Genomic DNA, 12,738 nt, shown 5'->3' with positions numbered 1-12,738 from the left:
TTAAAAGATGAAGAAAGAAAATGATATAACAATACATATCTTAAACAACATAATTTTGCATTCAAAATCTTGTCATTTAAATTATGAAAATATTTTAATTGTCAAATTTTATACATAAATAATGATAATGAAAGTATTAATAGTCAACTATTCTGTTAAAAGACGAAGTAAGAAAAATAATAAATAATATATGTTTTAACCAACATAATCTTATATTCAAAATTTAGTCATTTAAATTATAAAAATGTTTCAATAGTCGAGTTTTGCATGTAAATAATAAAAATGTTAATAATCAAGATTCAAGTATTTTATTAAAAGATAAAGAATAAAAATGATATAATAATACATATTTATAATAGTATAATCATGTATTAACAAAAATAAAACTGCCTTTCAACTCAGGCAATCAATTAATAACTTCATTGAGATAGTAAGACTATGTAAAATAATTAGGTTTGAGATTTCAATTTACAAGCAAACAAAAATCATAAACTTTTTATATATAATATGGTTGCAACGTCATTAAGTTAATAAAAATGAACGGTTAAAATGCACATTCAACTATCTCGTGCTCACTGTCTTACCCTTGCTTAGATCAGCAAGCTCCTTCATAAGCTTTCTCTCTTCACTGCTCAATCTTTTGGGATTTCAACTTGTGCGTGTACCAACCAATCTCCTCCCATGTTGCTTTTATTTAGTAATGGAACCCTTTTCCTTGCCATAACAAGAGTTGTGTTTGGCTGCGTCCCAGGGGGATCTTAAAATCAACCATGCCATCTACTGTGGGGACCTTGATTGTAGTCCCCAAAATGGCATCTATATATGAAACTTTTCGGGTGTAAAGAATGTTGGTGTCATCACGTTTTAATACAGGGTCTGGAACAACATCAATAAAAACAGTAAGAACAACCTCGTCAGTTGAAACATCAAAACACTTCACATCATGTACCCTGGGTTGACCACAAATAACAAACTAAAATAATCACATGATTCAATTTTTCACCTCATATGCATTGTTTATTTCCTTAAATTTCTGTTCAGCACCAGGTTCTCTGTATACTTATTAGAACAATCACAAATAAGCAACATTAATGATATGAGTCTCAAACTTATAAAGAAGATAGAACACAAACTAAGCAAGCTAAAACTACTGGTGTTGCAAGCAGTAAAAAGGACAAATTAGAATAATGTAGGAACTCACTTGTTCACATCTGGGTGGTAATTCCTAGCAAGCTTCCGATAAACTGAAAAATGAAAAGAGTATAAAAGCAAGTTTACATTAATTGAACAAAAGTAAGAAGTCATGCCAAAGCTGTTGATTAAAGTACCTTTGGCAGCTCAGTCTCAGAGGGAACAGAAATGTAGAAATGACAAAAGCTTCTAATTTGAACAAAATTATTACTTCAATCAACCAAGTATATAATTCACAAAGAGAGGATTTCTCCAACAAGGTACCACAATCATCTTACAAAGGAAAACAGCATAGACCAAGTGAAGTAGGACATATGAGAAGGATGCAAAAGGCTATGTAGTCCTTGTCTCTCAATGTTTTAGAACTGAGTTGTCTTAGTCAGATCAAACATTTATTTTGTTCTTATTCTCTCCAATTCTTCTATTTCTTTTCCGTTCTCTATCACCAAGGCTCTTCTTTTCTTTTAGATCTCTTCCAATGCTCACACTAATCTACAAGTTTAACTAGTGTTTTTGCAAGGACAGAGTAGGGTAGGGTCTGAAGAAGGAAGAGAACGTTCCATTTGAATTAATTTTGGATAATCTTGTTTCCACCAAGATGAATATATCATCATAGGCCACAGTACCCAAAACCAAATAGTTCTGTTACTTTATATAGATTCAATAGTTAAGAAAAGCAGAGAAACAAATCACTCCATAATATTTCTCCAATCATCCAAAAGAAAAAAGTTCAGACATTTCCTACAGCATAAATGTGATGTTATTTCCAAATATGTACACCTCTACTACTATTGATTGTTCCTTAATCATAAGTCCAAGGAAATTAATTTATAAAGTGGACCATGTATTATATCCAAACAAGAATAGGTTTTGGTACTCTGTTTCAGACCAATTTTTTTATCTTTCAGATTTCAGTTCAACTTATTTTTTAGTTACATAATAATTTGCAGCCACCAACCCGATCATTTGGCACTGCCAAACCAGATAACATACTCTAGCATAATAATCTAATGCTCTTTTTTCTTTTTCAAGTTGTGATTTTAACTGAGCTTCGTATTTACTTTCTGTATACATATAATATTAACCTCATATAGTTCCCCCACACTATTCAACATCATGTTATGAAATCGCTTCCTCTTAAATGAAGCAATACAAGGAAAAACAAATTAATGTCAATTGTGCCAACTGCCAAATACACAAAACAAATAACCTTTTACCAGGGACTTGAAAGAGCATAAGGATAATGTAAAATAAAAAGCCTACTGCATGCAGAGTTAAAAAATACACAGAGAGAAACTATCACATACCATGCAAATAAAATGAAATACTCAAAAAACCAAGATATGATTAGTAAAGTTAGTATTAATAAACTGGACAGCAAACAGGGAGAAACCACAAAACATATCATGGAAGCATATGCATTACGCTAAGATGCCAATAGGGCAAATTTATCATAGAACTAATAAGAATAGGAGAGAATCATAATTTAAAATCTCAAGCAGAGAAGAATCCTAGATTTCCAAATCTAATTTGCAATAAAAAGGGAAGTCCATGATTCCCTACCTTCTTAAATTATTCTCAGTGTCAATAAAAAGGGAGGATGGGTGTCAGCTAGACTCATCAGATTTCAGAGTTTTGTTGGGAGGTGATCTGGCTCCTCAGAACTGCCAGAAAAGTGTATTTTCTACTTTTATAATTTCCTGTGCAATAGGAACCTTACAAGTTCCCATACTTATTATAATAAACAAATTTGTCTTTGCAGTGATACAGTTGATTGTGTACTAGATTCCTATCACATTGTTAACAAAAATTAACACTTGCTAGTTCTTTAGGCCTAGAATTTAGATATACTCTAAAGCCTGATTAATTATGAAATTCAAATGACTAGAAGATAAATCATTTTGATATATAAGTGATCCGAAAATTTTGGATAAAACAAATAGAGAAAGAAGAATAAAGAAAAAAGGATACTTACTCCACTATGTAAACCATAAAATTAATGTAATAGAACAGTACAGACATATAGAAAAAAATGAAAATGAAAATCTGCATTCCACTTTTTATTTCAGGACTGAATAGTAATCCTGCATGTCAGAAAATATTAGTCATTGACCATATAACAAAACTATCAAACAGCATATCAATGAAATTATAAAGTATGCCAAAATTTCTTTAAAAGTCCACAGAAAGTATAAACTGCCGCATAAAAAATAAAAAGTTCCATTGTCTCAAAGGAAAGCTAAAGTTTGTTCTTATACTCACAGCATCAGCTCTAACAACAAATCTTGCTCCTCTACGGCAATTTGAAGTTTGAGATGATCCCAAATAAGATGATAATGAAAAGGAATCACGTGAAAATAAGCTTGAACCTGGAGACGACAGACAATTCAACCTGCTTGAGACACCACAAAGTGGCAATATATACATTAAACATGCTTCCCAACTTACTAATTCAGAAGATTGGCAGAGAAAAATAATGAATTAATATGTCATGCTTCAAAAAGCTGCAAGCTAGAGACAACAAGCAATTCCTTCAGCAACCAAACAATTAAAAAAAACAGATCACACAGATTATTGGTATCTCTTTTACTACTTCTGAATTTCTCCTCTTTCAAGCTGTTAAGCCTAATCTATACTTCTTATTCTCTCCAATTCTTCTGTTTCTTTTTCCTGTTCTCTATCACCAAGGCTCTTCTTTTGGTTTAGATCTCTTACAATGCTCACACTAATCTACAAGTTTAACAAGTGTTTTTGCAAGGACAGAGTAGGGTACGTCTGAAGAAGGAAGAGAATGTTTCATTTGAATTAATTTTGGATAATCATGTTTCCACCAAGATGAATATACCGTCATAGGCCACAGTACCCAAAACTAAATAGTCTGTTACTTTATATAGATCCAATATTTAAGAACAGCAGAGAAACAAATCACTCCATAATATTCCTCCAATCATCCAAAAGAAAAAAGTTCAGACATTTCCTACAGCATAAATTATGTTACTTCCAAATATATACACTTCTACTGCTATTGATCGTTCCTTAATCAGAATTCCAAGGAAATTAATTTATAAAGTGGACCATGTATTATATCCAATCAAGAATCGGTTTTGGTACTCTGTTTCAGACCAATTATTTTATCTTTCAGATTTCAGTTCAACTTATTTTTAGTTACATAATAATTCTCAGATAAAAGGTAATATTGAGAATCACAAATGATTCATTACCAGTATCAGCCACCAACCCGACCATTTTGTCACTGCCAAACCAGAAAAGAGAAGTCATATTCTAGTATAATAACCTAATGCTCTTTTTTTTTTTTTTTGGTTCATGTTGTGATTTTAACTGAGCTTTGTATTGAGTTTCTGAGTACATATAATATTTATCAAAAAAACAACCTCATATAGTCTCCCCACACTATTCAACATCATGTTATGAAATTGCTTCCTCTTAAATGAAGCAATACAAGAAAAAACAAATTAATGTCAATTGTGACAACTGCCAAATACACAAAACAAATAGCCTTTTACCAGGGACTTGAAAGAGCATAAGGATTATGTAAAATGACAAGCCAATTGCATGCAGAATTAAAAAATACACATCGAGAAACTATGGCATACTATGCAAATAAAATGAAATACTCAAAAAACCAAGATATGATTAACAAAGATAGTATTAATAAACTGCACAGAAAATAGGGGGAAACCACAAACATAACATGAAAGCATATGTATTGTGTTAAGACCCCAATAAGGCAAATTTATCATAGAACTAAAAAGACTAAGTGGGAGAGAATCATAATTTAAAGTCTCAATCAGAAACTAATTAAAGATTTCCAAAATCTAATTTGCGATAAAAAGGGAAGCCCATGATTCCCTACCTTCTTAAATTATTCTCAGTGTCAATAACAAGGGAAGATGGGTGTCAGCTAGACTCATCAGATTTCAGAGTGTTGTTGGGATGCGATCTGGTGCCTCAGAACTGCCAGAAGAGTGTATTTTCTATTTTTAAAATTTCCACTGTAATAGGAACCTTACAAGTTCCCCATTCATATTATAATAAAAATATTTCTCTTTGCAGTGATTCAGTTAATTGTGTTCTATATTCAGATCACATTGTTAACAAAAATTTGGATAACCTCTAAAGCCTGATTTATTATAAAATTCAAATGACTAGAAGATAAATCATTTTGATATATAAATGAACCGAAAATTTCGGATAAAACAAATAGAGAAAGAAGAATAAAAAAAAAGGGATATTTATTTCACCATGTAAGCCATAAAATTAATGTAATAGAACAGTACAGACATATAGAAAACAATGAAAATGAAAATCGGCATTCCACTTTTTATTTCAGATTTACTGGCTTTTTTGACACCCCGAGGACTAAATAGTAACCTGCATGTCAGAAAATATTAGTCATTAACCATATAACAAAACTCTCAAACAGCATATCAGTGACATTACAAAGTATGCCAAAATTTCTTTAAAAATCCACAGGAAGTAAAAACTACCGCATAAAAAATAACAAGTTCCATTGTCTCAAAGGAAAGCTAAAGTTTATTCTTATACTCATCGCATCAGTTCTAACAACAAATCTTGCTCCTCTACAGCGATGTGAAGTCTGACATGATCCCAAATGAGATGATAATGGAAAGGAATGACATGAAAATAAGCTTGAACTTGGAGAAGACAGACAATTGAACCTGCTCGAGACACCACAAAGTGGTAATATATACATTAAAAAATACACAAATGAACAAATCTTATGCTAACCCTTTTTACTTCTTTTACAAAATTTCAAATTCTGTGCTGTGTGATTAAACAAAGTAGATTGATCACAAAAGTTTCTTCATACATCGATTGTATGTTGCTGAACTGAAAGTATTGCAGCCAGCATAGCTATTATATTATATATTTCCAACTTCACTTTAACTCCCAGGAACTAATTCAAATCAACAAAAAGAGGGCTTGCAAATTAGATTTAACATATACTTGGGATTATATAAAGACTTAACTTAAGAATAACCAATAGAAGTCGAATTAAACAATAACTTCATTTGGAAAAAAAAAATGTTCTTTTATAAGAAAATAATATAAAGTCATTAAAATACACGCTCAATTAAAATAATCAACTTGATGATTGGAAAAATATGTGTCTAATTCTTAATAAATTAACAACATCAAACATTTTTATGCAAGTGAATTTCCGATTTTCACAATAAACCAAAGCTACTGAGTATAAGCTTTCTTGTTATGTGTACATTTGCAATATTGCTGTTGAATTAATATCATATTTGTTCAGATTAATTTTTTATAAACTTGAGCCATACCTATTCAATCTTAACCAATGTGGATTAATGAACACAGAGAGACCTACAATATATAAACTTAAAATAAGTCATATGTGTAACTAATTACAGAGAAACAATCTTTTAACTCAAAATTTTGCTTGACACATACACTCAGCCACTAGTAGCTTCTTATGCATTAAAATTCAAATGGTATTAACTTATCATGACTTACATTGATCAAAATCAATGTCAAACATACTTGAAAAACCAATAAAAACATAAATTAATACATACATCAATGAAATTAAACCAAATTCTATGTCAATACGAGTTGATTCAAAAGATCACTATCAATACTAATATAATTGTGACATATGATCCAACAAAATTTCAAACGAATGCTTTCATGTCGATAACAAATTCATTATCATCATCTTCGTCTTTCATAGCTGCTAGAAGTGGTGGTATTACCACATTAGTGCAATACCACCACTTCTAGTAGCTATGAAGAAGTTGCGTTCAAGAGCCTATTTCCAATCTTCCCACTAAAGTTGTTGTTATCCAAGTATAGCTAGTACAATTGTGTTAGGTTCATCTGCTTAGGAAAAATTTGCCCCTAAAATTTGTTATCTAATAGTATTAGTAATGTTAATGAGAAACAACTATTAACAAAAGTGTCAAGTAACTTTCTTGAAAAATTATTACTAAACAAGTCCAAATTACGAAGTCTCTTTATTTCATCTATTGAAGAAGAAATATTATTTTCAATAAATTGTTTGACATGTCTCTATGTGACAATCTAGGCAAAATTGTGCCTATATTCACGAGTAATTGATTTGTGAAATTGTTGCTAACAATATTTATAAGATGTAGATTGTATTTAGACTTGGGTACTTGAAAGATTCCTTGAACTTAGATGTTGTAATTTGGTGTTATCTTCTAACAACCAAACAGAAAAATTTTCAACCAATTTGTTATCAGAGAGGTAAGTGAATCTTAAATTGTAATGATACAAAAGAAAAGGAGGCATGACATCTACGAGGCATGAAAGAAAAAGACGTCACCCTTTTTAGGAGTGGACTAGGCAATCAGAGAAAGCAAAGTAAATTCCAAAGTGAAGCCTTTCAATGTGAAGTAAGATACCAAATTAAAAAAGAATTTTGGCAGAGAATATTGTGGGGGAGAGAGAAGGGGGGTTTGTTTTTCAGAAAGAATGCATCATTTTTTTGCTTAAATGAGTACCGAGTGTAACTGTATATCCTTCGGTTTGAAATTTTAATAGCATTTTCTTTGAATCTTGACTCTTTTTCCTAGGCCCTTGAAGTCATTGAGCTTGATCAGAAAGCACAGTTAGTCCTTGAGCTTGATGGGCATGTCATGATATGTGTATATGATCAGAATGGAAATCATGTGATACAGAAGTGTATAGAATGTATACCTACAGAAAAAATTGGATTTATTATTTCTGCTTTTCAAGGTCAAGTTGCCACGCTTTCTACACATCCATATGGTTGTCGTGTTATTCAGGTAATATAACTCGATTTTCTTGGTTGTGCAGACTTTATTTATTTGAGATCACAATATGTTTGTTGTGCCTGCTGAAACTAATATTTATTTATGTATTTTTCTTTTCAATAGAGAGTTTTGGAGCATTGTTCAGATGAACAACAAGGTCAATGTATAGTGGATGAAATTTTGGAATCTGCTTATGTTCTTGCTCAGGACCAGTATGGGAACTATGTTACCCAGGTAGGTATTGTGTGCTTTGTGCTGTTTATTTGATAATTGTTGTCAGCTGTCTATTAAGTGCTTAGGAACTGGTTAATTTGTCATTAAATATGTGTGGCAGCATCTGTTTTCTAACGACATATACTTTATTTTTGTATAGCCTCAAACTGACTTCTTTGAACTAGTTGCTGACCAATCTTATTCGTCTTGATTATGCTTGTCGTTTTCTTTATCTTTTAGCACCAAGCTCACCAATTATTCCACCAGTTGGTGATGTAGATGATTTTTCATTATTTGTTTGGGAGGAACTCTCTTCAGGTGCTCCCTGACCTATGAGTAGTATGGAATCTGGTGTTACTTCAATTGGCTTGCTGCTTCATTCTTCTGTCTTGACTTGAGAGTGCTTTGCAATTTCAATTGGTGAATTAGATGTATCTGCAATTTTGTTCTTCTCTCTTGAGAGTGCTTCACTGGGTTTCAGTTGGTCCAAGTCATTAATTGTTTGTCTGCAGTTTCTTACTGCCTAAAATTCCCCAAGTTTCCCTGCTCTATCTGTAAAGTATTTCTAATCTCTCGGATGATGTTGTTCTTGACTCAAATATGAATTGTTTGTACCGCTCCCAACATGTTCTGGAGAGGGGAAAGTCCAATGAAAGAAGCCAAATTATCAACAAGTTGGCTGGAAAAAATTGTACAGTTGAGTCAGCATAAATATGCCTCAAATGTTGTTGAGAAGTGTTTGGAGCATGGTGATGCTGCAGAGCTGGAGCTCTTGATCGAGGAGATAATTGGGCAATCTGAAGAGAATGACAATTTATTGGTGAGGCGAATTAAAACCTTAATTTACAAATTCTACCATCATCATACCTCCTTTCAAAGTTTATTTTAAGGTTGTCTTTTTCTTTTTGTTGACTCTTGAAGTTTTGACTTTCCATGTATCAAATAATGATGAAGGACCAATTTACTAACTATGTGATACAGAAGATTCTTGAAATATGTAGTGATAAACAACGTGAAACATTGATCAATCGAATAAAGGTTCATTGTCATGCTCTGAGAAAATACACTTATGGGAAACACATAGTTGCTCGGTTTGAGCAACTTTATGGCAAAGGTACATGAATCTCCTATATCCCTACATAGATGCATTTACAATCTTTCTTATGTTTTTATGTTTGGCAATGTTTGTTTGCCCTGTGTGTATAACTGAAAGACGCTAAAATATTTAGATTGGACGTGGTATTTGCATTTTGATAATCATCTTGAAGAAACCTTGGGCAAGAATTGTTGAACAATCACCTCATTCTTTGTAAATTCAGGATTGTGTTTATTTTCAAACTCAACTTCCATAGATGAAACTTCTCCATTTTTCTTTTTGTTATCGCCAATTCAACCTCTCATTCACCATAGCTGTTAACGTATCCTGTCCTTAGTGAATTATTATCTACACATCACTGATTCTATGATATCACCAGGGCCACATGCATTTGATTATTACCATGTATGTACAACATCCATTATTGACATTGTCTGCTTTATCCATGCTATTTGATGTATCTTAATCTTTAATCTATGATAATCGACATATTTATATTCAGTGAAAGTATATTGTCTGTTCTTGAATTTATCAGACAATTTTTTGTCAAAATGCTGGTCATTCTAGTTACATAATTCATCAAAAACCACTCTTAAAATTACCAGGATGATCATAGAGATTCTTTGAAATCATGAAAAGACTTCCCATGAATGTCTTCTAAAGAGGTGTGTAAGACTCTGTAATTAGCAAAGCATCTTGCATGTTGAATGACATTTGTCCTTTAAGATAGTTTTTCTTTGGAGGTGCCACTCAGTTGTCATCACTTCCATTTAATGCAATAAATAAGATTATTAAAACTATTTTATTCTGCTTCTGCAAAATTTTATTGAAGAAGGTCAAAAAGTACCTAGTATGTTTGGTTTTGTGGACACACACAGACGATGTTTCGGTATTGATGCTTGTACTTTGATTTCATTGAGATAATGTAAAAAAATATTGATGTTGATCTCTGATGTGCAAAAAGCCCAGCATCAGAATGTTCAGATAGGTAGAATGGGATAACAATTAAGAAATCCCAGATGTGCAGAAAGCCAAGCTTCAGAATGTTGAGATAGGTGGAATGGGATGGCCCCAGAAAACTGTTTGGAAAATATACCACTCTGGTATGTTATTCTAATACTTGCCAGTTTGAAAAAGCTAATTAGTAAATATACCTAATATATAAAACATGCAATGCTCAAACTGTGTATAGAAGTAATTAATTAATGGTGATTGCTCATATAATTAATGGTATTGCTTTTAGTCGCTTTTTATATTTTCACGTTTGAAGTGGAGCATTTACATTAATAGAAGGTTACATGCATAACTTGATATGTCAAATTTACTTTTAAGAAATTAATGTTAGTTGATTTGAGTCATTAAAATTAAGTTTATTTTGAAATTCCAATATTTCTCCACTGGAGTTGGTTTTCAATAACATATATTCATAAATTATAGTTTTTAAGCAAATTCAGTTAAAAAATAATTCTGTTTTGGTGAGAGTATCAAAATATGAGAGTATAATATGCACATCTCATAAGAGCTATTTGTGGGTAGGTAGGTTAAAGAATAATGTTATGTGTACACACTTTTAGTACATAAATATATACACATATGAATATGTTATCATATGATTAAGTGTTGTTTTATCATTAATTTAAAATTATCAAATCACATGATGGCACATTCATATGGATACATATTTATATATCAAAAGTGTGTTTATATAGTTTTATTGTGGGAAAAGGACTATTTCCCACCCATGTTTTACTCTATTCTCAAACCTATACCCACGGCAGATCAAAATCCACTTTTCTCACTCGTGACCAAATTTTAGTCCATTTTTTCTGTTAAAGGGAGGGGTAAAATAATCATTTTAATTAAAAACCTCAAAACTTTAAAATTCCACCATTTCCCCCCTCTAGGTTTTAAAAACTAATACCTCAACCCATCTTCAAAGTTTGAAAAGTTTAAATTTCACCCCTAAGGTTTGCTTCCTTCTCCGGCCACCATCGACGGCCGACGCATTCGATCGATCTCTCATCTCTGACTACAAAGGACGACCATTCGTCACCCAGATCTAGACGACGAAGCGTCGTCCAGATCTGGAAGAATAGACGAAGGACGACGCTGTCGTCGCATCTGGATGACGTAACGAGCGACGAAGCGTCGTCCTTCGTCGTCTGGGTGGATCTCTTCGTCGCACGATGGTGCGACGAAGAGATCGTCGCACCGTGCAACGGGGAGATGAAGATCTCTTCGTCGCACCACCGTCTTCACACCAGGAGAAGGAGGAGACCGGTGACGACGTCAGAAGATGAAGTTGAATAACGGGGGTGAAACTGCTATTTTTGAAAGTTATGGGGAGCGGTTGCGTTTTGAAAAATATGAAAACCCTAGGTTTGTTGGTGAAAATGTTACTTTTCAAAGTTTAAAAACTTTAGGCAAAAGTGAAATGTTAGTTTCTAAAACCTATGGGAGGTGAAAGGTAATAAACTTTATAACTTTTTAATATAAACAGTAAAATAACTATTTTACCCCTCCCTTTAACAGAAAAAATGGACGGAAATTTGGTTACGGGTGAGAAAAGTGGATTTTGATCTGCCGTGGGTATAGGTTTGAGAATGGGGTAAAACATGGGTGGGAAATAGTCCTTTTCCCTTTTATTGTAGGTGAAATTATAGAAATAAATGTAAACAATTTTATCATTTAAATTTCTTTCTTTTCTTTTATTTGTATATCTTGGTCATCCCCTTTTTTTATATTACTTTCCCATGAGATGGAAATTTAGTAAAAATTGAAGTGAAAGGTAACAAGTTGAAATATACAACACCAAATCTTATGCTGATTGGAGAGTTCATACAAGTGATGGAAGATTTTGAGGCCAAATTTGAGCTTTTATTTCATAATTTCAGTGTTGTTTGCTGGCTAAATTATGATATATTTATTAATGTTCACTTTAATATATTTTTTTATTATTATATTAATCCTGATTTGGTTTTAGGTTTCATTTTAATCTGCTCCTAGACTTGTATGAAGATGCAAAACCTAAACAAGAGGCTAAAACCATCTATCTAATTGTATTAATTTCTGATTTAATATGGCAGTTCATCATTATCAACATCACAAGACATAGCTGACATAAAATTTTGTAGTGCCCCGATTTCTTCTGGGGCAAAAATATAAAGAACAAAAAAATGGAAAAAAAAAATCATTGTAGGTTATTGCTTTTGTTATATGGTATTGTCTATATCCTAGAAATTTCTCGCCGAAGGACTTCTTTTCAAAGGATTTTACTCAAGTAACTATAGCCAACCATCAGACATCAAACTAGTACCTAAGAAGTCCTTTTTATCCTACAGACAAGAAGGGCATCAAACTTAAGCAGAGTCATAAATGAAATTACTGAAAGAGATGCAATTTTTTAACTTAAAATTTAGTTGACATATGGATTCA

At 32.2% G+C, this 12,738-nt stretch overlaps 1 protein-coding gene and 1 long non-coding RNA gene across 3 annotated transcripts; one reads left to right on the top strand and one right to left on the bottom strand.

The window, feature by feature from the left end:
• Positions 1-563: 563 nt before the first annotated feature.
• On the bottom strand, positions 564-5,059 carry LOC123212330. Of its 2 annotated transcripts, XR_006501534.1 has the most exons (4): positions 2,755-5,059; positions 1,202-1,244; positions 1,004-1,059; positions 564-876 (listed from the first exon to the last, which is right to left on the bottom strand). It is a non-coding gene; the product is annotated as an uncharacterized LOC123212330 (long non-coding RNA). The 2 variants fall into 2 exon arrangements; XR_006501533.1 differs by lacking the exon at positions 2,755-5,059 and having other exon boundaries at positions 1,202-2,747.
• Positions 5,060-7,523: 2,464 nt separating this feature from the next.
• On the top strand, positions 7,524-9,255 carry LOC123210888 (pumilio homolog 5-like). The gene is made up of 4 exons (XM_044629376.1): positions 7,524-7,613; positions 7,794-8,006; positions 8,118-8,228; positions 8,832-9,255. Exons 1-4 carry the CDS (start codon positions 7,524-7,526, stop codon positions 8,916-8,918), a joined length of 501 nt encoding a protein of 166 aa, XP_044485311.1. The 3' UTR covers positions 8,919-9,255.
• Positions 9,256-12,738: the final 3,483 nt, after the last annotated feature.

This window comes from Mangifera indica, chromosome 3 (genome assembly GCF_011075055.1).
Source record: "Mangifera indica cultivar Alphonso chromosome 3, CATAS_Mindica_2.1, whole genome shotgun sequence".
Taxonomy (NCBI): Eukaryota; Viridiplantae; Streptophyta; class Magnoliopsida; order Sapindales; family Anacardiaceae; genus Mangifera; species Mangifera indica.
This window is presented reverse-complemented; position numbering and strand designations above follow the sequence as displayed.

Excerpts from the sequence above, each read along its gene's own strand:
- LOC123210888 (XM_044629376.1), top strand. The coding sequence starts at position 7,524 with ATGAAAGAAAAAGACGTCACCCTTTTTAGGAGTGGACTAGGCAATCAG. Across the intron at positions 7,614-7,793 it reads GTGAAGCCTTTCAATGTGAA|GCCCTTGAAGTCATTGAGCT; the intron begins GTAAGATACCAA and ends TCTTTTTCCTAG. Across the intron at positions 8,229-8,831 it reads ATGGGAACTATGTTACCCAG|CATGTTCTGGAGAGGGGAAA; the intron begins GTAGGTATTGTG and ends TACCGCTCCCAA.